General features: G+C 36.4%; 1 protein-coding gene across 1 annotated transcript in view; it reads left to right on the forward strand.

Moving 5' to 3' along the window:
- Positions 1-26,795, forward strand: part of LOC131986456 (periostin-like) — a 36,394-nt gene extending 9,599 nt beyond the window's left edge. The window contains exons 5-22 of the mRNA XM_059351427.1: positions 321-485; positions 1,297-1,443; positions 2,477-2,618; positions 6,066-6,278; positions 6,376-6,510; positions 7,348-7,496; positions 7,895-8,031; positions 10,348-10,478; positions 11,652-11,782; positions 15,720-15,822; positions 15,955-16,022; positions 16,551-16,596; positions 16,692-16,727; positions 20,333-20,761; positions 21,849-21,872; positions 25,536-25,622; positions 25,704-25,739; positions 26,039-26,795. Coding sequence (XP_059207410.1) covers positions 321-485; positions 1,297-1,443; positions 2,477-2,618; positions 6,066-6,278; positions 6,376-6,510; positions 7,348-7,496; positions 7,895-8,031; positions 10,348-10,478; positions 11,652-11,782; positions 15,720-15,822; positions 15,955-16,022; positions 16,551-16,596; positions 16,692-16,727; positions 20,333-20,761; positions 21,849-21,872; positions 25,536-25,622; positions 25,704-25,739; positions 26,039-26,094 — 2,235 coding nt within the window. The 3' untranslated portion in view covers positions 26,095-26,795. The remainder of the gene's footprint in view (positions 1-320; positions 486-1,296; positions 1,444-2,476; positions 2,619-6,065; positions 6,279-6,375; positions 6,511-7,347; positions 7,497-7,894; positions 8,032-10,347; positions 10,479-11,651; positions 11,783-15,719; positions 15,823-15,954; positions 16,023-16,550; positions 16,597-16,691; positions 16,728-20,332; positions 20,762-21,848; positions 21,873-25,535; positions 25,623-25,703; positions 25,740-26,038) is intronic.
- Positions 26,796-27,615: the final 820 nt, after the last annotated feature.

The following is a 27,615-nucleotide window of genomic DNA, read 5'->3' on the forward strand; positions in this document are numbered from 1 at the left end:
TATATATATATATATATATATATATTACAGTATATTTTTGCTATGAACATGGTGCCAGTGTATTTTACAGTGGAGTGATGTATTTTTTTTTTTTTATTGTAAAAAATACTGTTTTGGCTGATATATACATACACTGTGTTTCATTGTGACTGAAACTGAATTAACCCATTGATCATTATACGGTCTTTTACTGTCATGGTTTAGCAGTTTTTCCCCGTAAAATCTACAGACATTTTTTACAGTGTAGACAATAAGGAGACAAATGAATGCAATAATTACTCCCACTTGCTGCCCTTTGACTCTTGTTGTGACTTCCACAGGCGGTTCGCTCTGCTCTGGTGGGCAACGTGAACATCGAGCTGTACAACGCTCTTCACTACCACATGGTGAACAGACGTCTTCTGACCAAAGACCTGAAGAACGACATGACCGCCACCTCCATGTACAATGACCAGGGGCTCTTCATCAACCACTACTCCAACGGGGTCAGTTTTAGTCAAACTTAGGACCAGATTTAAGAATAAAGGGGACACGCCGGACAAAAGCACCACATTCTTTCCACATGCTCTCCATCACTATAGGTTTCAATTTTTGGTCGGAGCCACTTCATCAAGATTGCGGATTGGAGATGGCAGCCATATAAAGTCTATGAGAACCAATATAACTTCCAAGCCAATTAGAAGGTCAATCTGAGTGTCAAAATCTACATTTTATGGGCAAAAAAATCATTTAAAGCGATTGAGAATATCACTAGATGACTCACTGTAAATAATTTGTTAATCAAGATTTGACATGAGATGAAAGCGTTCCCTTGATTTTTTTGAGCAGTGTACATGGCAGCTAATCTGAACTCTCCCATGAATATAGACTCCAAATATTTTCAGCTCAGGATTCCCTGCTGCAGCACTTGCAGACCTACCAGTCTGGGTGAAAATGAACATATCTCTTGGATCAAATAATTGTGATATTCTCAATAGCTTTAAATGATTTCTTGACCCAGAAAATGTAGATTTTGACACCCAGATTGACCTTCTAAGTGGCTTAGAAGATAAAGCATTCCTCATAGACTTCATATGGGTGCCATCTCCGATCCACAATCTTGATGAAGTGGCTCCTACCAAAAATTGAAACTTATGGTGATAGAGAGTATGTGGAAAAAATGTGGTGCTTTTGTCCAGCGTGTCTCTTTATTTGGCTAAGCCGCCTGACTATTTGGAGTTGAAATGCACAGAAACACATGACTGAATGATCCCCAGTGAAGGTCTTGGTTTAATGCAACTTCTCCTCTCTGTGCAGGTCGTGACGGTGAACTGTGCCAGGATCATCTTCGGTAACCAGGTGGCCACAAACGGCGTGGTGCACGTCATCGACCGGGTCATCAGCGGCGTGGGCAACACCATCAAGGAATACCTGGATGTCGACGACGACCTCGCCTCCTTCAGAGTACGTGAGCAGGAAATGGGTTACAAAGCCAACCAGGCTTGGAATTTCGTCATTTTAGGGGCAAGGCCATTTGGCCTTCCTGTTCACACTTATTTTAAGGGCACAAAGGCCACATGACAGGGCATAAAGGCCGTTTGGTTAAATTACGCTGGTTTTACCTTTCAGATTAATACCTTAACATTCTCATTCACCAAGAAACATTAATGCAAAATATATTAAATATATTAGAAAGGACCTTTTTGGAAAATGACAAATGAACCTGTTTTGAAAAGACGGCAAATGCATATATTTTGAAAAGATGTCAAAATTAATCTCCTGCCTGGGTTCATCTAAGAGTAAGGAAAGAGAAATGCCTCCTCCTGCCATAAGAAAGGAACCTGCTGAGGTGAAATTTACATCAGTCGAGCCCTTGTTCCTGAGCTAGGGAAGACGTTAGCGCTATCCCACCTAGCTAGCTATCGCTAGTTTTCATGACGCAAAAATGTAACGTTAACGAGTCGACTTTAAATAGGCTAATACAATGGTAATTACCTATCAATAGTACTTTCTATAAAAACGTAAATGTTAAGTTCTGTCAAATACTACCACATACTTCAGTCATAACATATCAAAACAGCTGGTCCCGCTAGCTTACCTGTGCTGCATCAACACATGGCTCATTAGAATATTCAATGAGCCATGTGTTGATGCAGCACACTTCTCGAAGGAAGGGGAGTAGGTCGGGTTAGCATTGTGTTTACTAGAACTTTGACAGGGGCGCAAAGGCCACCTTGGCCTTAAATTGAACAATTTTTCACAGGGCATCAAGGCCAGAGTGTGGGGCCACGACGGCCAGGGCCTTCGTGGCCGTCGTGAAATTCCCACCCTGAAGCCAACATTAATGTGCTTAAAGTGAAACGATAAAAATACAATACAATAAAATAAATACAATACAATAAAATAAATACAATACAATAAAAAGAAAACTGATTCTTTGGACCAGTTTGGTATAGCACTATACAGAATGCTAAATGTGAGCCTCCTCCTTCCCCAGGATGTGGCCGAGGCTTCTGGTGTGATGGACCAGCTGGACCAGCCGGGTCACTTCACCCTGTTTGCTCCCACCAGTGAAGCTTTTGACAAACTGCCACCAGGCTTCCTGGAGCGTATCATGGAGGACAAGGACGTTAACACAGGTACGTTGTGCAACATATTATATTTTGGTTGATTTTTGTTGTGCAGAGGTTAAACACTTTGATCTAGACTTAAATATCTCAACAACTGTTGGATTGATTGCTGATAAATTCTGTGCAGACTTTTATGTTTCCCAGGGGATAAAGCTGACTTTGGTAATCCAACGATGGATTTCACTCTCCAGTAAAATACCACAACGTGATATAAAATATATTATTGAAATAAAACTTTGTACAGACATTCGTGGTTCCCCCATGTTTTAACCTAATGAGTTTAAAGATCTTCTAGCACACAATGTTATTTTATTATATGTTATTATATCTTTTAGTACTGATATCACAGAACAGAAATACTCTGTTATATTTAAAGGTCCTGCATTCAAATATATTTTATTGAGTAAAAGGACAAAAGTATTAGGATCAAAATAAGCTTTAAGTACTAAAAGTAAAAGCTTTCTGTAGAATAGCTTTAATGAACTTTGACAATAGTTGTTAAAGGTGAAGCTAATTTATCTACTTTATATTCTTTTTGCTTTAGTTTTATTATGTTACATTACGTTACATTACATGTCATTTAGCTGACGCTTTTGTCTTTGCGACTTACAATAAGTTTCAAACTTATATTCACATTTTACTAGTTATTATATTTTGTTTTATTAATCTGAATCGGGATATTAACTCAAAGGATAAAAAACATCTACTGTAGTAAAATATATCTACACACATATTTATATATATACACAATGTTATCCTAAGTAGTGTAATGAGAAGTATAAAGTGGCAGGAAATGGAAATAGGTTTAAGTAAAGCACACAGATTGTACTTAAGTGTAAGAAATGTTAAATTAGATCTCCTCTCATAATTTGGTTAACATTTTAATTAGTTTATAGCTAATTACTTGTGAACTTAATGATATTCCCTCTTGCTTCAGCTACAGAAAAACTATGTTGTCAGTCCTTGAAAACATTACGCTGTATGTCTTTCATCAACATGTTATTATTGTTAATAACATTAGCATTTAGCTCAAAGCGCTACATCCGGACAGCATCACAGAGCGGTTAGTCTGCATGTCTGCTCTTAATCTGGTTTCTGATCATTTAACATCTTACATTAATGCGTCCTGAAGTGAAATTCATTTAATAATGCCGACAGGTTAATGTCGAATCTAAACTAATGGAAACATCCAAACCCACCCTGCAAATTCCTCCCAGAAGCATGTCTAAACTAAACGATAACCATCAAATCCTCAGGAGCAAAGGAGTAGACACACACACACACACACACACACACACACACATTCTTGTACTTCTATCTTTGTGAGGGCCCTCATTGGAATAGTGCATTCCTTGCTAAGGTTATAATAGTTTGGGATTTTTCATTAGTTTTAATTTTAATTTCATTGTGAATTTTTTTTTTTCAAATCCAGTTAGTTTTAATTAGTTTTTAGAGTGAGTTTGCTAGTTTTAGTTTAGTAGTTATTTTTTGAAATGCTAATGAGGTCACAGTAAATTTTGCCTTTATTTCCTTTGCCTTATCCATCTTCATTATGTTTGAAAAATTTGATAAAGACAAAAAACGAAGGACATTTTCAGTTAGTTTTGTAATTACACAATACAGTTTCAGTTAATTATCTTTTTTTTTTGTAACCTTAACCCTAAAACAAAGTCTTAAATCTCAAAAACAAAAACCTTTAAAGAAGTGAGGACCGGCCAAAATGTCCTCACTTTGCAAAAATGTCCTCACTCTGTTGGTTAAAAACGTGTTCCGGTCCTCACTATGTAGGAAGTACAAGAACACACACACACACACACACACACAGAGGCATGTCTGCAAACCACACAGTGAACCTCATGTCTCCACAGTGGCAGCTTATCTGCTTACTTGGCGTGCCAGGAACGTCCATTAGCATGAAGCGAGTCTGCGGTGTCCTCAGTGAGCCGCTCCCTCTGGGGACACAATATAACCTCAGATAAATTCTCAGACACTTGGCGAACAGGTCTGCTGACCAACCATGAAAGATCAGCCTCCAAAGTAAAGATGATACGGAGCCTCAAGGCCTTGTTTCTACAAGAAAAGCTCTGGGCTGAGGAGCGATTTGGCCGACGGTGCGACACTGATTGCATTCTAGTTTTTGTTCGTCTGGAAGAGGTTTTTCATGTTGTCAGAGCATTGCTTTTGCTTGTTTGACAGTTGGACTCACTCGGAGGTGTAATCCCATATCTAAATGGTAACAGAAGTTACTGAATGTTTCCAAAAGAGCTGACAGAATAGTATGTATGTGTGTTGAGTAATGATCCCAACGATAAACCTCATATTGTGTAACCAGAGTGCAAAAATAAATGCCTCAAAGTCAAACTTTTACTGTTTCTCACATGTTTGGGCTGCACGCTGGTTTGCATTTTGGCCTCACAGCAAGAAGGCCACAGGTTCAAATCTGGCTTACAGCTCTGGAGTTTGCATGTTCTCCCTGTCACAGCGTGTCCAACAGTCCAAAGACATGCAGCTTAGGTTTAATTGGTGACTCTAAATTGCCCGTAGGAGTGAATGAGAGCATGAATGGTTGTCTCTCCATGTGTCAGCCCTGTGATATTCTGGAGGCCTGCACTGCAAAAAAAGAAAAGATGGGTGAACTGAAAATTTCAAGGCAACAAACTTCGATAAAATTTTAAGTTGGACAATTAAACTAAATATTTTAAGTTTTGTTTTTGAGTTTGCTCGACTCGACTGAATTTCTCTGGCACGATTGTAACGCTGCTATGAAATGTCAGCTAATGTTGTGACCACAATTTTGAGCTAGCATTGATACGCTAATGGCTACTCTTGTAGCTGTAACAAGCAGCGCCGCTAACATCAGTTAGCCACTAGCATCAGTTAGCCGCTAGCTTTCGCTAATGACCAAATTTCACAACAAAGAAATAAGAGTTATCAGAACTATTGTCCCTTGTTGTGAACCCCAACTTAAAGATATAAGTAACAACAACTCACCAACTTGTTTTTGAGCAGACAACTGGCTTCCTTTGTTGTGCTAACTTACATTATTGCCCTATATGTCAATAATTTATATTTCAAAGTTTTACCAACTTAAATCACTGTTTTAGGCCAAAAAATACAAGTCGGCTTTTTTGCAGTGTGTCCATGTTGCCCAATATCGCCCAATGTCAGCTGGGATTGGCTCCAGTCCCCACAACCCGAGTTTGAACAAGGTTCAGGATAATTAATGGGAGGGCGTCCCGGTGGCTTACTGGAAGAGCCATACCATTAAGGCTGAGTCCCTTTTGCCACGGACCGGGGTTCGAATCTGGCCCGAGGTCCCTTTGCTGCATGTCTTCCCCTTACATTCTCTCTCTGTCACTGTCAATAAAGCACAAAAAATGCCAAAAACATAATCTTAAAAATTACAAAGAGGATAATGAATGACATTTTACCTTTCTCTCTCTTTGATCCGCTCAGCTCTGGTGAAGTACCACCTGTTGAACAGCGTCCAGTGCTCTGAAGGAATCATGTCGGGGACGCTGCTGGAGACCGAAGAGGGCACCAACATCCAGATCGGCTGTGACGGCAACAGCCTGACGGTCAACGGGATCAAGATGGTGCTGAAGAAGGACATCATCACCACCAACGGCGTCATCCACCTCATCGACCAGGTGCTTGTCCCCGACTCAGGTAACAAACATCTTTACATCTCTCTCAGAAAAGACCAATATCTGTTCAAATAATTTCTATGATCACCAACACGTCCTGTTGATGTGATTCCTATCAGCCAAGGAAGGAATGGACATGATGGGAGAATCTCAGAGCACGTTTGGCGACATGGTGTCCGAGTTGGGTTTAGCTGCCGCCATGGGTCCGAAGACAGAATACACGTTGCTGGCTCCTGTCAACAATGCATTCACCAGTGAGTTAAACCCTGAACAAGTCTTAGCTTAGCCAAATAAAGGGGACACGCCGGACAAAAGCACCACATTTTTTCCACGTACTCTCTATCACCAAAAGTTTCAATTTTTGGTAGGAGCCACTTCATCAAGATTGTGGATCGGAGATGGCAGCCATATAAAGTCTATGAGGAATGCTTTATCTTCTAAGCCACTTAGAAGGTCAATCTGGGTGTCAAAATCTACATTTTCTGGGTCAAGGAATCATTTAAAGCTATTGAGAATATCACTATCACGATTATTTGATCAAATAGATATGTTCATTTTCACCCAGACTGGTAGGTCTGCAAGTGCTGCAGCAGGGAATCCTGAGCTGAAAATGTTTGGAGTCTATATTCATGGGAGAGTTCAGATTAGCTGCCATGTACACTGCTCAAAAAAAATCAAGGGAACGCTTTCATCTCATGTCAGATCTTGATTAACAAATTATTTACATGGAGTCATCTAGTGATATTCTCAATCGCTTTAAATGATTGTTTTGACCCAGAAAATGTAGATTTTGACACTCAGATTGACCTTCTAAGTGGCTTGGAAGTTACATTGGTTCTCATAGACTTTATATGGCTGCCATCTCCAATCTGCAATCTTGATGAAGTGGCTCCGACAAAAAATTGAAACCTATAGTGATGGAGAGCATGTGGAAAAAATGTGGTGTCCCCTTTCTTCTTAAATCTAGTCCTAAGCCGCCTGACTAGATGGGCTGCAGAAAAGTCAGATATTTCACAGATAGAAAACTGTATTTTTTAATGACTGGTACATGAGTCATTTTAAATCCATAACTTTCCTTCTGTGTCTGTCAGACGAGGTGAAGACAACAGAGCAGAGCCGGCTCAGATACATCCTGGAGAACCACATCTTGAAGCTGAAAGTAACGCTGAGTGAGCTCTACAACGGACAGCTGCTGGAAACACTGGCTGGCAAACTGCTCCGAGTCTTCATTTACCGCACCGTGAGAACCCTTTCTGTGTGTTTGTGTCAAACCGAGTCAGGACGGGAGAGGAAAACAGGATAAATAAGAAGTGATAGAAAGACAATGAAGCGCGCCGGCTTCCATGTTGGAAATCTGAAAGCGATTCTCAAGTGTCGACATGATTTCACTTTCTCTCAACTGAGCAAGCAAATGCAATAAAACAGCTAATTAGTCTTGGTCTTGGCAGATAAAGTGTGTTTCTGCTCGAGTGGTTCAGATATTAGAAACAGCTGGGTTACATTTACTCACAGAAACGTTTGTATTCTTCTTTTTTGATTGATTGCAATCAAAGAGGATAGTGTGACAATCCCGCCTCCCCCTAATTTTAAATGGTTGCCAGATTTGACTTTTCGACCTGCTCTCTTGCTTTTTTTCAGGCTGTCTGCATAGAAAACTCATGCATGTTGCATGGAACCAAAGAGGGAAGCCACAGCGCTCTCCATGTTATGAATTCTCTCATCAAACCGGCTGAGAAAACAATGTACGAGCTCCTGATCGCTGACGGACGCTTCAAGTAAGAGCAACATCTTATTTTTTGCTGCACTTTATTTGTTGTTATAATATATCAGTGTAGTGGCAATTTTGTCCGAAAAAATAACAAAATTAAACTTAAATCAGGCTGCAGGTCATTACCATGTGTTCTGGGAATGTCCAAACATACAAAGTTACTGGAAAGATATACATAAAGCAATACAGGATGTTTTTAACACACATATACCATTTGATTTCAAAATCATGTACTTAGGTTATATCCCCCCAGAACTGAATGTTATTAACAAATATTTAATGGGTGCATTACTGGCAGCTGGAAAAAAGGCCATAACTAAAAGATGGATGTTGCAGACTGGACCTACAATTAATAATTGGATAGATGTGACAATAGATATTTATACCATGGAAAAGATAACTTTTTCTCTCAACCTAAAGTTAGACATATTTATGAAACATTGGGAAAGATGGGTGCAGTTCATCAGACCTTTAAGACCGGATTTTGTAAAGGTAACGAGTTGAAGAAACTTATAGTTTGATTTCCTTTTTCTTTTTTTTTTTTTTGGGTCTCCCGCTGTATATCAATGACATGAATACAACTGAATGATGCCCAACTGCTACAGACATTTATATTTATTTATTCATATTATGTATTTACTTTTTGCCTCCATACCCCTCTGGATGTAGATAGTTAAATTGTATGTCTTTGTTTTTTCTTTACATATTCATATTATTAAAAAGGGAATGGACAATGAACATTTGGAACAAGAAGCTATTGATACAAAACCTTTGGCTCTGTACAATTTTGATACTAACAGCTGTAAATCCATTTGTACTTGTCAATTGTTGTGAAATTTCTTAATAAAAAGATAATTACAAAATAACAAAATTAAACTTAAAACAAACTTAATCAAAATGCCACTGATGCACCATGAGTGTGTGGTGTACACAGGCAAAGAAGGTGAAGTCCATGCATGATTGTTGGTTCCAAAGGTTTATTTTATCCATTGCGAGCAAGCAAACAAAAGAACAAAGAAACATGGCTCCTGCTGGTAATAAACCATCGGCCCACCCAGGTGCATGCTGGTCCTCTGCCTACCCTCCTACCTATATAACATCAGGTGCCCATGGTGCCAACCCAAATTCCATAAAACACAAAATATAATACGTAAACTAAATATGCTGAACAATAATGATGATTAAACTAAACAATTAACCCTATAAAGCCTGAACCATGAAATAATTGCCAGAAAATTAAATTTTTGTAAAAACTGAGCGCTTATTAACCTGCTGACGAATTTTGAGAAATAAATAAATTGCATATATGAATTCTAATTTGTATCATATTTGATACATCAGGTCTTTTTGTGCAATTTGTATATATATATATATATATATATATATACATATATATATATATAAACCCTAACATTTTTAACCTATTAAGACTTTGACTTTTCCTTTTTCCTCAACCATGCAAAATACATATTTTTTCCATATAACACAACATCATACATCTGCTGATATGAAGTTTTTTAATGCAGCAATGATCCATTCGTGGAACCTGCATATCATTTTTGCTACATCTGGTATTTTTGTGCAATTTGTTGCTCAGTTTGTTTATCTTCAACACATGTATACATCAGGGTTTTGATGATGTAGAGGTCTCAAAAATAACTGTATCTAATATGAAACACTTGGCTTTATAGGGTTAACTAGCAAAACAAAATATTATCAAAATAAACAAACGTCTAAAATAATCAAACAATACTCATTGTTAATAATAAACTAAACAGACAACTAAATACTAACAAGAACTAAATAGCTCCAACAATCAGCTTTCCTGACTGTTACAATAGCTATTTTTAGTGGCCATACCTTACATTACTGGTTCTGTGACAGATATTGGCAGCAGTAGAGGTGGTTTATCACTGAGGAAGCAGATGTTTAAATCAATGGGGACCACACAAACATAGAATCCTTCACCTGAACTCCATCGGATCACGTTCCATCCAAACCCTAATCCTCCTGCAGCACACTGCTGGTTTTTTGGTCCAAATATGACAAATCATCTGTTCTCCTCGCAGCACACAACTCACTACGCTGTTATAGCCAGAACTCCTGGTGGAGGGATCTGATGTCCTGACTGGCTCGTAGTTCATCACGATGAAGAATTGAATTTGACAACAAAACGTTCTCAACATCTCTATTTTACATTTTTTACAAAAAATACAAGTTGGCTTTTTTGCAGTGTAATTCGTCTAATGTTTAGGCTTTATTTCACTCCTCCATTACTGCACATTGATTGTGATCATTCCTCCTTTGCTTTCAATAAATGTAGGATCTTCCTGTCTCTGATGGAGACAGCTGGTCTGACTGATTTGCTGAAGCAGGAAGGCTCCTTCACCACCTTTGCACCGACTGACGAAGCCTTTGAGGGCCTCAGCCAAGACGACATGACTCTGCTGACCAGTGAGTGAGCCACCGAGCCACTTTCCTTTCATGCTGCTGCATTTTGAGAATTTCTGTCAAGCGAGTGTATTTTGATAGTTAGATCAGCTATTCTCAACCTTGGGGTCGGGACCCCAATTGGGGTCACGAGATGATTTCTGGGGGTCGCCAAATCATTTTGGAAGTCAGCTCTGTCTCCACTGTGTTAAAGTGCTCATGTGTTAATGTGTTTTAGTCTTTTTGGTCATTTAATGTATTTTTTTGTGTGGTCATTTTGTGTTATTTTTAGTAATTTTGTGTCTTTTTTGGTAATTTTGTCTTTTTTTTTTATTATGATTTTGTGGTCAATTTGTGTCTTTTTTGGTAATTTTGTTTCCTTTTTTTGGTCATTTAATGTCTTTTTTTGTCATTTTGTGTCTTTTTTTTGTCACTTTGTGTCTTTTTTGGTCATTTTGTCTTTTTTTGATAATTTTGTGGTCAATTTGTGTCTTTTTTGGTCATTTTGTTTCCTTTTTTTGGTCATTTAATGTCTTTTTTTTAGTCATTTTGTGTCTTTTTTTGTCACTTTGTGTCTTTTTTGGTCATTTTGTCTTTTTTTGATAATTTTGTGTTCAATTTGTGTATTTTTTTGTCATTTTGTTTCCTTTTTTTGGTCATTTAATGTCTTTTTTTTAGTCATTTTGTGTCTTTTTTTTTGTCACTTTGTGTCTTTTTTGGTCATTTTGTCTTTTTTTGATAATTTTGTGGTCAATTTGTGTCTTTTTTGGTAATTTTGTTTCCTTTTTTTGGTCATTTTATGTCTTTTTTTTGTCATTTTGTGTCTTTTTTTTGTCACTTTGTGTCTTTTTTGGTCAATTCGTGTCTTTTTGTGGTCATTTGTTGTCATTTTGTGGTCAATTTGAGCCCTTTTTTGCTTAATTTTATGTAATCTTTTGGTCATTTTGGTCAGAGAGATGTTTTAGTTGTTGTCTGCTTCATTATTTTTCCAAAATTCATTGTATCAGCTGAGTTTGTATGATCTGAACTGTGCGTGTGAGATTGTGTTCAGTGACAACATGCATGTTGAATTTGCGGTCGCGACTCAAAAAGGTTGAGAACTACTGAGTTAGATAATGCTGGAATGAGGCGAGGATAATATGAAGAATTTTATTTGTCCTGTGCAACATTTAAGTGATGTTTTGTTGTCGCTAACAGGTGATGTGAACGCTCTGAGAGTCATCCTGCTCTACCACTTCAGTAACGGGATCTTCATCAACGGAGGACTAGAGGGCGGAGTCACCAATCTGCTCAAAACCCTGCAGGGCAACAACCTGCAAGTTATGTCTGTACGTACGATTATTATTCCATATTATTCATTAATATTTACTGAAGCATGGATAAAAGTTTTTGAGTATTTCCATTTTATGTAACTTTATATTTCTAATCAAGGACATTTTAGTGGCAAATGTTGTACTTTTACTCCACTACATTTAGCTGAAAGCTTGAATAACTTGATCAATTTAAAATGATTATGCATCCTTATAAATTAAACCATAACAGCATACTAGTATATTAGTATATTTAGTAGTTAAAATGAGCCCTTCTTTGTCAACATTAATGCTGCTTACATGAATGCATCAAAAATAATATCCATAGCATTCTGCAAAACAAGTCTGTTTACTTTTGATACTTTTAAAGAACATTTTGATGCTGATACTTTTGCACTTTTACTTCAGTTTTTTAAAGCAGGACTTTTACTGTAGTGGAGTCATTTCACAGTGTGGTATTAGTACTTTTTTTTGAGTAATGGATTCGGATGCTTCTTCCTCAACTGCTCTGTAGAGGAAATATTCATTTCTACACCAACAGATGCATCGGCATTTAAAAATATATTTTTTTACTAAGATGCACAAGAATGAATGGCTGACAAGCACTTAGCTTTGAATTCCTGCCCACAAGTAACTCTAAAGCACATTTAAACTCAACACTATAAAAAGGTGCATAAAATCACAGTCAAGACATAAAAAACAAAGGAAATTCACAGTGACAGTAGTCACACGAACATCATTAAAAGAATGCAGTCTCAACAGGCACATATCAAGCCATATCAGAATCAGAGGTGGGTCGATTCTCCCTTTAAGAGCATATTTGTATTATGCAATCAAGTCTTAAGCAACCCCAATCTTTCCCTCTTCTCAGTGGCTCCATTGTGAGACGTGAGCCCAATCTCTCCCCACATTCTCATTTGAACAATAGCATCAAAGAGCCAGCGCTAATCTATTACTTCAAAGCCTGATCTCTCTGGAGAAAAGCCAGCAGGAATGAAACCTCTCTCTGAGTTCAGCCTATCCTCCCATTCTGATGCCCTCCCCCTTTACTTTATCTCCGTCTGTCTGCCGTCTTCATGTCGACTTTATCATCATCTCACCCTCAGTTTGCCCTCCCTCTCGCTTTCCTGTCGCACCAGAGTCTCATATCAGGACTTCCTTAGTGCAGTAGTTCTCAACCTTTTTGAGTCACGACCCTCAATTTAACATGCATGTTGTCCTCGACCCCCGCTCACTGAACACAATCTCACACGCACAGTTCAGATCACCCAAAAAAGAAACAAAATGACCAAAAAAGACACAAATTGACCACAAAATGACGAAAAAAGACACAAAATGACCAAAAAAGACACAAAATGACCAGAAAATACATTAAATGACCAAGAAGACACAAAATGACCAAAAAAAGACACAAAATGACCAAAAAAAGACACAAAATGACAAAAAAGGAAACAAAATGACAAAAAAAGACACAAATTGACCACAAAATTACCAAAAAAGACACAAAATGACCAGAAAAGACATTAAATGACCAAGAAGACACTAAATGACCAAAAAAAGACACAAAATGACAAAAAAAGACCAAAAAAAGACACAAAATGACCAAAAAAAGACACAAAATGACCAAAAAAGACACAAATTGACCAAAAAAGACACAAAATGACCAAAAAAGACACAAAATGACCCAAAAAAGAAAAAAAATACCAAAAGAAGACACAAAATGACAAAAAAAGACACAAAATGATCAAAAAAGACATAAAAATGACCAAAAAAAGACACAAAATGACCAAAAAAAAAAAAAAAAAGCACAAAATGACCAAAAAAAGACATTAAGTGACCAAAAAGACTAAAACTCATTAACACATGAGCACTTTAACACAGTGGAGACAGAGCTGACTTCCAAAATGATTTGGCGACCCCCAGAAATCATCTCACGACCCCAACTGGGGTCCCGACCCCAAGGTTGAGAACAGCTGCTTTAATGGACACAAGAAAAGCTTGTTTGAGATAGTTCACCATAAAGAGGGGCAGTGACTCATGGTGGTTCGGGTTTAAAAAACATCTGGAGTGACGTGGCTCAAATCGGAGGGTATGAAGAGTAAACAGAAACCTTTCCCTCACTGACTCAGCATGTCCACCTTCAGACACCTCCACCTTAAATTGCAGGAAATTCATCATAAATGGGATTCCCAGATTTTACTTCAATAGAGCACTCCATCTGGGATTCCTATTAAGTGTCACAGAATCTTAAAACCTCTCCGCAAACCACACTTTGTCAGGTTTTCTCATTTCAATTACATAATAAATTTATTCCCAATAGAGTCAAGTAATTCTACCCATTTATGTAATTCTATCATATAAAATTGAAATGAACAGACTATAAGAAATGTATCTAATAATAGCTAATATAATTGACCTAATTTATATTAATAAAGTTATTTATGTAATTACTGTTAATGCATTCTGTTTATGTATGTGATCAAGCAGATTAAAGTTAAATAATTTCCGTTGGATATTCATTTGTAATTGGAACAAACACATTTTAAATACAGAGAATTTATTTAACAATATTTAAACTTTTTCAGTGTAAATAAGGTAAATTGTATTACTTATATTTAAATACATTCCTTATCGTCTAGTCCTCTCAATTTTTATTTTATTTTAATGAATTACATTAATGGTACATTTTTGTTTTACCTAATTTGGATCACATTTTTTTTTGTTATTACCGTTAATAAATTCTATGTATTTAAAATGTGCTTTTGGTTCCAAAAACAAATAAAATTTCTATCCAATTTTAAACAAATTCATTAACTGAATACATCAGTAATTGCATTTTTATCATAAACTTTTTTATCTTAAATTTGGTAACTTTTATCTGATATAGTTAGATACATTTCTTCTCATTTATATTAACATATTCCTCTCAGTTATATTTTATTTAATTACAGAAATTTTAGGTTCATGTGAAAATTACTTGACTTGGATGGAAATTAATATGTAAATGAAATGAGAAAACCTGACAAAACAGACCAAAAACTTCTTTGATGTATATAGAAAATTTGTACGTCTCAGTGTGGTTTCTTATGGTTTGATACCCTTGAAAAATAGATAATAATAATATACACTACTGGTCAAAAGTTTTAGAACACACCAACTTTTCCAGAATTTAATTTAAAATGATGCAGTTTAATGTCTCGGTGTACTCTGAAATTATTATTGATAATAATAATTAATAATTCTTGATTGAGCATGATAGTGTTTTGAAAGTAAAAAAAAGATTGAAAATCACATTTTATGTTGGACTAAAGGACTAAAAAAAGACACAAAATGACCAAAAAAAGACACAAAATGACAAAAAAAGGCACAAAATGACAAAAAAAGACACAAAATGACCAAAAAAAAGACACAAAATGACCAAAAAAAGACACTAAAAGACACTAAATTACAAAAAAAGACACAAAATTACAAAAAAAGACACTAAAAGACACAAAATGACCAAAAAAAGACACAAAATGACAAAAAAAGACACTAAAAGACACAAAATGACAAAAAAAGACACAAAATTACAAAAAAAAGACACAAAATTACAAAAAAAGGACACTAAAAGACACAAAATGACCAAAAAAAGACAGAAAATGACTTACAAAGACATGAAAAGAATTCAAAAATGGACAAAATAGCCCAAGACTCCATAGAGTTAAGTTGTTCACCCATTTCTTGTTCCCTGAAAAAGGCCTACTTGTATAATTCTGAAATGTACATTATTTTCCAGTTTTGGTTAAGCTTACCTTTTTTTATTTACCTCTGGCAGTTCACCACTTACCTTTGGACCCTTTCAAGCTGTTCATTTGACTTGAACTGCTTGAATTTCAATAAAAAACTGGAAAAATTGGGGTGTTCTAAAACTTTTGACTGGTAGTGTATATCTAATGTATCTATTGTTTTTTTCCAGGTGAACAACTCTATCCATGTGAACTCTGTGGATGTTCCCGCCAGCGACCTGATGGCAACAAACGGTGTGGTCCATGTGGTGAAGAATGTCCTCTATCCTGCAGGTGAGAGCAGCATTTATTATTATTATTATTATTATTATTATTATTATTATTATTATTATTAATAATATACAATCATGCACTGTGCACTGTGTGCTGAGATGCATTATCTCATGATAATTATATTACTTACAGACCTGCCTGTGGGCCGCCAGGACCTCCTGGTCCTCCTGAAGAAGCTGATAAAGTACATCCAGATCAAGGTAGAGAAGAGAAAATACACATTAATACTGAAAAATGTACACTACCGGTCAAAAGTTTTAGAACACCCCAATTTTTAGGCCTTTTTCAGGGAACAAGAAATGGGTTAACAACTTAACTCTATGGAGTCTTGGGCTATTTTGTCCATTTTTGAATTATTTTCATGTCTTTGTAAGTCATTTTTGTGTCTTTTTTTAGTCATTTTGTGTCTTTCGGTGTCTTTTTTTTGTCATTTTGTGTCTTTTTTTGGTCATTTTGTGTCTTTTTTTAGTCCTTTAGTCCAACATAAAATGTGATTTTGAATCTTTTTTTTACTTTCAAAACACTATCATGCTCAATAAAGAATTTTAAATGTTGCAAATGTGCATTAATTTCAGAGTACACTGAGACATTAAACTGCATCATTTTCAATTAAATCCTGGAAAAGTTGGTGTGTTCTAAAACTTTTGACCAGTAGTGTATATTTAAAGATAATTTATCGAATATTTTGTGTATTTACCTTTGATTCTGTTATGCTTTTTGTCTTTTAGTTTGTTTCTGGATTTACCTATCATGAGATCCCACTCACCTTCATCAGTAAGTTCCATTTTCACGACATATTCCATATGTGAATATTATTATTATTATTATTACATCTGCAACAACTTTAATCTCGTTGTGTTGCTTCACAGAGAGGATCATCACAACTACACACTATATTGAAACAGGTAAGACCACTACGACTAACTACACTGCAAAAAAAGAAAAGTTGGGTGAACTCAAAATTTTAAGGCAACAAACTTCCATAAAATTTTAACTTGGACAATTAAACAAAAATATTTAAAGTTCTGTTTTTGAGTTTGCTCAACTCTGAATTCAGATTTTTGTCAACTCAACTGTAAGTTGTACTAACTTATAATTTTACATTGTAATAACTTTTAATCCTTACTTCTGCTAACTTCTGCAATGTGCTGAATTGGCACGATTGTAACGCCGCTATGAAATGTCAGCTAATGTTGCCACCACAATTTTGAGTTAGCATTGATACGCTAATGGCTACTCTTGTAGCTGTAACAAGCAGCGCCGCTAGCATCAGTTAGCCGCTAGCATCAGTTAGCCGCTAGCTTTAGCTAATTTCACCGCTTTCCTGCATTTCCCAACAAAGAAATAAGAGTTATCAGAACTATTGTCCCTTGTTGTGAACCCCAACTTAAAGATATAAGTAACAACAACTCACCAACTTGTTTTTGAGCAGACAACTGGCTTCCTTTGTTGTGCTAACTTACATTATTGCCCTAAATGTCAATAATTTATATTTCCAAGTTTTACCAACTTAAATCACTGTTTTAGGCCAAAAAATTATCCGTCATGAGTATGTACTGGTGATTATAAAAGAAAAAGCTGCTTTTTAAGCCAATTCATGTCCCTTTTTTTGTTGTTGCTAAAATGAGCATCTGTTCTTAACGTAACCTGCAGCCACACGCCATTACCAACATGTCATCGCTCCATTCTTTCCTCCTCCATGGATATCCTCCTCTGATTATCCACTCTTAGCATTGCTTAAGTTCACTTGGACCTCTTGCCATATTTAATCAGCTCCTTCAGGCATGAGGTAATTAGGCTGTCAAAGCAGTGCCGGGTCAGAGACCAAGGCCGACTCTTGGATGTTGTTCATGTAGTTGGACTGAGTCCAGACACTTTCACACAGATGGGAGCGTGCCTTCATGTATTGGGTAACATAGGAGAGATTGAAGAAGTCTGATTCTTCAAAGGTAATTAAGCACATTACACGGACTATAGAGCCGTAGCTTTGCATCCCCGGGGGATCAGGTTTTTAGAGTTTTAAATGCTTTAAATGTATGCAAATATAAATCTAAAATCTGTATAATTTCTATTTTCGACTATGCTTCTTTGTAAAGCGGAGGATTGGGGCCATGTGGGAGAAAAAAAAGGAAACAAAATGACAAAAAAAAAGACACAAATTGACCACAAAATGATCAAAAAAGACATAAAAATTACCAAAAGACACAAAATGACCAGAAAAGACATTAAATGACCAAGAAGACACTAAATGACTAAAAAAAGACACAAAATGACGAAAAAAGACACAAAATGACCAAAAAAAGACACAGAATTACCCAAAAAAGAAAAAAATTACCACAAAATAACAAAAAAAGGAAACAAAATGACAAAAAAAGACACAAATTGACAAAAAAAACAAACAAACACAAAATGACCAAAAAAAGACATTAAGTGACCAAAAAGACTAAAACACATTAACACATGAACACTTTAACACAGTGGAGACAGAGCTGACTTCCAAAATGATTTGGCGACCCTTTTTCAAAGGTAATTAAGCACATTACACGGACTATAGAGCAGTAGGTTTGCATCCCCGGGGATCAGGTTTTTAGAGGTTATAATTTTATGCTTTAAATGTATGCAAATATAAATGTAAAATCTGTATAATTTCTATTTTCGACTATGCTTCTTTGTAAAGCAGAGGATTGGGGCCATGTGGGAGAAAAAAATAATGAGAGGAGGATTTTTTTTTTTTAATTATACAATACAAGAAAAAAGTTCAAATGTCAATTTTTTTGTGTTCGTTAAGTTGGAAAAACAGGTTGTAGCTTGCAGTCTACTTTACTTTATTCTCGACACTCTCAACATTGTATTTTGCATAATTATTTATTTATTTTTTCTCGTACCTGGCCCTAATCCTCTTCTGTTCCTCTGTCTGTCATCCAACAGAAGAATTTCAGAAGAAAACAATCTTAACTTGAGCCGACTGTGATAGAGTTTAGAAGTAGGCATAATTTTGTTTTAATGCAGGAGAGAATCAGCCTGCGTCGTTTAAAAGATGGAATGATTTATTATTTACATCCTGCATATCCAAGTCTAAATTACCTAAATCTCTTAATAAATAATTCAATAACCGTTTGAAAGACAGACATGAGTCTGGCTCTGATTAGCGGACCAAGGGACCCGGGCCAAAGATTAGAAGGCCTCTGATACAAACACACATCTGTCAGCTTTCATCTCTTTATGCCCCATATAAATACTGACACATTAAAAGATCATCGCTCAGAAGCAGAAAATATAAAAGAGGTAAAGGAATGTCCCTGGCTGAAGTTTCTGAGGAGTTGTAAGGTTTTACAGAGATATCTGGCCCCAGATGGGAATTCATTGACTATAGAAAAATGTGTTCAAGGATTATGTGTAACATGCCACATTTCTCCTTTTTTTTTACCAGTAGTCAAGATTCTTTAAATACCAAAACTTGAACATAAAATATGTGATAGAATATAATATCCTGCACGCCTCTATTTGTTATGCATGCTTTGATTACTTCACATATTGCACCTCCTAGATAGATAGCTAGATAGATAGATAGATAGATAGATAGATAGATAGATAGATAGATAGATAGATAGATAGATAGATAGATAGATAGATAGATAGATAGATAGATAGATAGATAGATAGATAGATAGATAGATAGATAGATAGATAGATTACTTTATTCATCCCCGAAGGGAAATTCGGTTGTCACAGCAGTCCGGTATTCAAGTCCAATAAAATACAATAGAATAAAATACTGAGGTAGCATAAATAAAAACAACAATAGAAAAAAAAACACAGAATAGAACAAGGACACTTAAGAAGTTAAAAAAAGAAGAACATCAGTTGGTTTGATGGTTGGCAAGATGATGGTTATAATTAAACTGGTGGTATGATGGCAACAATGCTATAGTGACTAGACGGTATATAATAATAATAATAATAGTACAGTATATAATATAATATGTAATAATAGATAAACAATATAAAAATAAAATGAAAAATATAAATAAAGTAATTATAAGTAAAATAATATGATATATAATAATAATAGTAATAATAATAATAAATAAATAAGGCCGGTAAAATAATAATAGTAGTATATTACAGTATATAGTAATAATAGTAATGGCAGCAACAGTATTTTTTTTTTTTCCTCTGGCAAGTGCTAGGGAATAGTGTACCCTAGAAATCCCACAGTGCTTTTAAAAAATATCCCATTTTCTTTTAATTTATTTTAATTAAATTTTGTTTTGTTTTTTGTTTCCTTTGTTACCTTTGTCAATTTTGTCAATTCTGTATTTTATTGCACTTTCTTGCACTTTTATGTGAAGCACTTTGGAGCGGCTCAGCCGTCTGTAAATGCGCTATATAAATAAATCTGACTTGACTTGACTTGATATAATAATAATAATAGTAATAATATTAATAACATAGCAAAGTGTCATGCATAGATTTAAGGTATGCTGATGTAACCTCTGCCTCTCTACAGTCCCCGAGGAAACAACGGTGACCAGAGTCATCAAGGGAGAATCAAAGGTCATTGAGGGGCCCATCGTTACCAAGGTGACCAGAGTCATTCAGGGAGAACCAGTGGTCGTCAAGGAGCAGCCCATCGTTACCAAGGTGACCAGAGTGATTCAGGGAGAACCAGTGGTCGTCAAGGAGCAGCCCGTCGTTACCAAGGTGACCAGAGTGATTCAGGGGGAAACAGTGGTCATTGAGGGAGAATCAAAGGTCATTAAGGGGGATCCTATCGTTACCAAGGTGACCAGAGTCATTCAGGGAGAACCAGTGGTCATCAACCAGCCCATCGTTACCAAGGTGACCAGAGTCATCGAGACGGGTGCTCCCATCACACATGTGACCAGAGTCATCGAAGGAGAGCCTCACAAAACCAAGGTTACAAGAGTTATTGAGAGTAAGTTCCTCAACATTAAAATCACTCATTTATTTTTCAAATGATACGGTCGATGAGAAAATTTGAGTCTCCTTGGGGGGTCAGGACCCCAATTGGGGTCGCGAGATGATTTCTGGGGGTCGCCAAATCATTTTGGAAGTCAGCTCTGTCTCCACTGTGTTAAAGTGTTCATGTGTTAATGTGTTTTAGTCTTTTTGGGTCACTTAATGTCTTTTTTTGGTCATTTTGTGTTTGTTTGTTTGTTTTTTTTGTCATTTTGTGTCTTTTTTTGGTCATTTTTATGTCTTTTTTGATCATTTTGTGGTCAAGTCTTCGGCCAAAAATTACAGCAGACGTTACCATCAGCCTTCTATTATCAATATTTACCTTCACTTCAATGGCGACTTCTAGTGGCTGTTATGACAAGAGCAAAGGAGGAGGTCAGGGGAAGAGATCAGTATAAAGAGCAAAAAGTCTGTGCAGGGAGGATGTCGAGGTGTTTGGATGGTGTTCATGTCTTGTGTATTTTAACTTTACATAACTTCATAACTAATGACGCAAGAAATGTGCTTATTTTTGCCATCTTTTCATAGAGCTAACAAAGTAGTTTCGTCATCCAAATCGGACCAAACTGCACAAAACGTTTTACAATATTAACCGTGTTTAAAACCACATGATTCAACCATTATCAGACTATTGAATGGGAGATTATCAGCAGTTTTCATCCCATAAATATAGGCAAATATGGGCCCAATCCACCTGCTGGTAGGCCAGTAGGTTGTTATCAGCCCGCAGCAGACAGCTATATTAATGTGTATTGTTTAGCAGAACACTCTACTAAATCTAAGTCATTATTAAAGAGAATAATGAAGTGAGAAAAGGAGTATAATTCAAGAACTCCACTTCTGGTTGCCCTTCACTTCCAGCATTCACATTCATTTAATTCACTTTTTTAGCTTACTTATATAACTCCTAAATGGAACTTTTTTCTACAATTAAATGAGCTGTTAACAATCTTCTCAACCTGTCTGTACTTTTGGGAGGAAATCTGTACTTCATAAACATCTTACCACAGATTTGATGACACCACTCTTTTTCTTTAATACAGGTGGAGATGCAGATGGACAAACAGGTATGTTTCTTTTAACACATTACCTCCCTTAAGAGTATGATAGTGTATCTTTAAATCATCTTCTAACAGCTCCTTTAACAAATGCATCTGCAGTCCTGTTGACCACAATTCATTTAGCATAATCATCTAATGTGAATTTCATTTCACGTTTCTTTGGAAGTCATCAGATACATCATTTCATGGTGTGCACCATTTTAGCCTAACATGTTTTGTTGATTGTTTAACAATAATTCATCTGAAAGTCACAAGCTTGGTGGACTTTTTGGCTTACAGTGTTGGTTCACAGGTTTATCTTTATTTGCTTAGTTTGGCTTACCACTGGTGGTTTCAAGGACAAACTAAAAACCAGGTGGTTGACGTCCTGCTCTGCTGCGGCTGGTGCTCAATGCTAAGATGCTAAGCCTGTCTCTTTAACTTCTTGATCAGCATTCAGTATCTAGATCTATTATCCTACTGATGCGATTAAAACAACACAGAGAATTACATCGAACTGGTTGATATTTCAGAAGTCATGGCCATTATTTTGTTAAATTGATCACATATTGGGAATCTAAAAGGTTTCCTAATAACAGCTGTTTTAAAAATTAACAGCAGCTGTTTGGCAAGTAAATGTTGATAAAGCTGGAGACTCCAAGCAAAGTAGTCGTACTTCTGCTCTAAAATGGTAGAAAGATTATATTATAGCGCCATATGGAAGCACCCAAGGCAACGATTGGCCAGCAACTATTTAAAACATCACAAGCTCATTCAGGTTTATGATGTTTGTTTAGGCTCCGTAATGGAGGAAGGCGGTTGATTTTGAGAGTCCATGTTCAGTTTATGCTTGGCGTAAAGATACCGCTCTTTTACTGCCAATGGTGCGCCATGATTTGGATGTCTGACCATCTCATCACTCATCCACCTAATTTCATCTCTCTGTCAATGTTTCACATGCAAGAATCCCATCTTTTTACCCATTCTCTATCTAATACAGCTACAAGGCATACACTGCAAAAAAGCCAATTTGTGTTTTTTGGCCTAAAACAGTGATTTAAGTTGGTAAAACTTGGAAATATAAATTATTGACATTTAGGGCAATAATGTAAGTTAGCACAACAAAGGAAGCCAGTTGTCTGCTCAAAAACAAGTTGGTGAGTTGTTGTTACTTATATCTTTAAGTTGGGGTTCACAACAAGGGACAATAGTTCTGATAACTCTTAGTTCTTTGTTGTGAAATGCGGGAAAGCGGTGAAATTCGGTCATTAGCGAAAGCTAGCGGCTAACTGATGCTAGCGGCTAAATGACGCTAGCGGCTAACTGAAGCTAGTGGCTAAATGACGCTAGCGGCTAACTGCTGCTAGCGGCTAACTGATGCTAGCGGCGCTGCTTGTTACAGCTACAAGAGTAGCCATTAGCGTATCAATGCTAACTCAAAATTGTGGTCGAAACATTAGCTGACATTTCATAGCGGCGTTACAATCGTGCCAATTCAGCACATTGCAGAAGTTAGCAGAAGTAAGGATTAAAAGTTATTACAATGTAAAATTATAAGTTAGTACAACTTACAGTTGAGTTGACAAAAATCTGAATTCAGAGTTGAGCAAACTCAAAGACAAAACTTAAAATATTTGGTTTAATTGTCCAACTTAAAACTTTATGGAAGTTTGTTGCCTTGAAATTTTGAGTTCACCCAACTTTTCTTTTTTTGCAGTGTATGTGTGAGCAGCAAATAATAATGTGTCATTATTAGGGTGCCCATTCATGCTCATACAATGGGCCATTGGCTTGTGTGGGTGCAGGTGAGCTTGAAGCTGTTTTCACCTCCAACTGCTTCACTGGCGTCTTGCAGCTCAGTTTGCAGGCTAAGAACAACCTTGCAGTCTGTCTGTGAGTGTGTGTCTGTGTTCATAAATACTGCACAACTGTGCTTGACTTTGTGTTGGCGGCGGTGGCGGAGGAGGTGTTTTATGGGGCGTATGTACCTGTCAGTCTGTCCGTCTGTCAGTCAGTACAGTTGCTAAGTCGTTAAATGACTTTCAACACCCTTCTCCGCTGCCGGTCTGAAGGTGGAGCCCGACACAGCACGGTGAACGAGCCCTTTATCATTGAGGGTAGGCTCCTCTTACACAAACTCTTCATACCCAACAGGTTTCTTTCACATATTTGTGTCCTTTCCTCCTTGAAAAAAATCACCCGTTTGACTGTTATAACATGATTGAATGGTGCATTATGAGCCATTATAATGAGTAGGGCCTGCTCCACCTGCTAGCAGGTTGAGAAGGTTGTTATCAGCCCATTTTAATGCCCGCTTGCTGAAAACAAAGCGATTATGTTTAGAAGATCAGTATTGACTAAACATCTTGTAAACAAGCTTCGTATTTTATTATTATCTATTTTATTATTATATACACTACTGGTCAAAAGTTTTAGAACACACCAACTTTTCCAGTTTTTTATTGAAATTCAAGCAGTTCAAGTCAAATGAACAGCTTGAAAGGGTCCAAAGGTAAGTGGTGAACTGCCAGAGGTAAATAAAAAAAGGTAAGCTTAACCAAAACTGAAAGATAATGTACATTTCATAATTATACAAGTAAGCCTTTTTCAGGGAACAAGAAATGGGTTAACAACTTAACTCTATGGAGTCTTGGGCTATTTTGTCCATTTTTTAATTCTTTTCATGTCTTTTTAAGTCTTTTTGGTCATTTTGTGTCTTTTTTTAGTCCTTTAGTCCAACATAAAATGTGATTTTGAATCTTTTTTTTACTTTCAAAACACTATCATGCTCAATAAAGAATTTTAAATGTTGCAAATGTGCATTAATTTCAGAGTACACTGAGACATTAAACTGCATCATTTTCAATAAAATTCTGGAAAAGTTGGGGAGTTTTAAAACTTTTGACCAGTAGTGTATATTCTTTAAGGTCTTCCTCATTGTCAGTACTTCGGTTCATTTTGTATAAAGAGGAAAATATGTTTAATGAAATCTCAAGAATAAGAGGTAAAAATGAAGCACTTAAAAAAAAGGCTGCAGTTTCCTTGTGATTGCCCTACAAAGCCACTTCTCTAAGGTTAGGGCAAAAAACTTCCTGGTTAGACGTTATAAATAATAAATAAATAGAAACATTTTAGGGTGGCCTAAATTTAGGGTGTGACAAGGATGGTGTGAACACTGGAAGTGACTAGAAAAACGTGATGCACGGACGTTAACTGACAACTTCAAATTACATTTTCGACTTATTCAGTTTTGACATGGGACATGAACCCTGATGTCCTGGGTGGAAGTCTGGGTTTGTTTGGCAAATTCACTCTAAGAGCAACTTTACGTGTTTTATACTTCGTTTTCAGGCTTCCCCCTTCAATGTCACACTCCGTAAGGTCACTTCTGCCTTGGCGGCGTTCATAGTTACTACGGCCAGTAGGGGGTGCTGCTGATAACGACCTGCTGGCCTACCATCAGGTGGAGCAAACCCCTTCTCCACCATTCTTATGGGCTGATAACTGCCATTCAATCGTCTGATAACTTTCAAATCAGGTGGAAAAAGAAATCACGTTTACTCAAACACTAGTCTGCATTCAGTCAAGTGTTTACTTCAAGGTGGAAAAGAGAATGAGATACTTTTTTTTTTAAGTAATGTGACTCCATTTGTGTTTTGTATCTAATTGGTTTTATTTTTGAACGTTCAGGACCAGACTTCTCTAAGATCACGACCATCCACGGCAACCCAAATCTGCTGGAAGAGGAATCGGAGAGAATCACCAAACTCATTAAAGGTGAATATTCACAGCTGCAGATCTGAACAGATTCTGTGTGCCCGTCTGTATGATTGATTGTGTTTTCTCTTTGTTTTACAGAAGGAGGGAGATTCGCTGCTGCCAGGAAAGCTCCAGGTAAGAACATAGTTACCTGATGACACATTCATCAACACTAACGTTGGATCAGACTGAAAAGAGTTTGCCAAAAAACACATAATCAGAGCTGGAAATATGCATAGCGAAAGGCAACTGTAACCACAAATTGTCATTGTTGGATTTTCCTTTCAGCCTTTTTCCTTTTTTTTTCCTTCCATTATGCACCTTTAAGTCCTTCCTGCTATTCTTCAGGCTTCGTATCTTTCCACCTGACATGTTTTCTTTTGTCTGTGTCACTCCTCTGATTCCCTCCATTAACTCTAACTCCTCTTTTACAGCTGGAATGAGGAGGAGAACAAGGCTGGTCAGGCGCCACCACAAGCCAAGGCAGTGAATGTAAAAGAGAGAGAAAACACCTTCGGGCTCACCGCAGAGACTGAATGAATCTCCAGTGCTCCTGGTCGAGTGCTGGAGGATCGAAACACTTTGGACCGATAGGGAAAGATCCAACCAATCTAGCTATTTCTTTGTCCAAACCACCAGTAAGAATGATTGTTTTCTATTCCATCTGGACCATACTGTATGTGATAGGCATGATGTGTAATAGCAATACAATGAAATTAGAATACCCTTCATGTAAGTAATATAAGTGTGCGAGGGAAAGACGGATTTTTTGAGATATATTCTACCACTGAGAGATTTTTGTAAAGGTTTGCTTTTTTGTTTTGTTTGTTTTTTTAATCATGTCACTTTGTAAACAGATGGCTTGGGAAGATTTTTGTATGCTTTTTATGGTGCTTGCATTCTGCACAATGGATGCATTTCAATGACGAATGAAACAGTGTTTTGCTACTATAAGATGCTGTACTAAACCTCTGTAAATTATCATATGGTGATTAAAAAATACAATTCATTTTTAGACAGTTTTCAGTCATTCTTTTCCAGATTCGTTGGCTGGTTTTTACGCCACAAAACCAACATATTTCATGCTGTTGAATGTGAGCCTGACTGGTGTGTGTCCTTGTTCAACCAGGCTTCACAATATGTTTGTTTTTACCTCAAAGAAAAAGTGGTAAATAAAATGTGCATAGAAACTTCAGGATAATTATTGCTTTAATTTGTGTTCCATTTCAATGCATCTTATCTTAGTAACAGAAATGTTATTGTCCCATATTTATATCTGCTTCAATAATATTGAAATTTGCATGCTGGCCAAAATAAAAAGAAGCTTTAGCACCACATTAAGTTTGAGATATACTTAACTTAAGCTATTTAACCATGTGTTCACATACACAACTGGTTGTGTAAAACCTGTGTTACTGGGGGTTTATACTAGAGGGCACCCCAGAGGATTTAGGTTTAGGTTTTATTTTATTTGCACAGTTAGAATTACATAAAATGACAAAGACTACATATAATGTAAAGTGCAGGGAGAGGCAGAAAACCCAGATGGGCTTATTTAAAGCCTCCACCTAAAATTTCATAGTTAATAGAAATAAATAAACTGATAATAGAAAAAACACAAGTTATAATGACAATAACACAAACAAAAACAAAAATGAACATGTTAAAAAGTGTATTTGTGTGTTAATTAGAATTTTAAAACAGCAGTTAAATGAGCTTTTAGACATCTTTTGAAGCATTTTACAGAGATGGAGTTCTTTGCCAGATGGGAAAAGGTATTTATTCCATAATTTGGTCCCTAAATCGAACAATAAATTGACCTCTGCATGTCAGAAATGTTGGAGGATGAAGATCTAAAGATTGACGCGTTGAATAAGAGTGAATCTGAGAATTCAATTTAAAATAATAAATAATTATAATTATAATAATAATTAGACCATTTAGAACAACCAGACATGCAGGATGTAAATAAATATGGCAAAACTTCAGACACTATATTGTTAATTCTGAG

The sequence above is a fragment of the Centropristis striata genome, chromosome 15, assembly GCF_030273125.1.
Source record: "Centropristis striata isolate RG_2023a ecotype Rhode Island chromosome 15, C.striata_1.0, whole genome shotgun sequence".
Taxonomy (NCBI): domain Eukaryota; kingdom Metazoa; phylum Chordata; class Actinopteri; order Perciformes; family Serranidae; genus Centropristis; species Centropristis striata.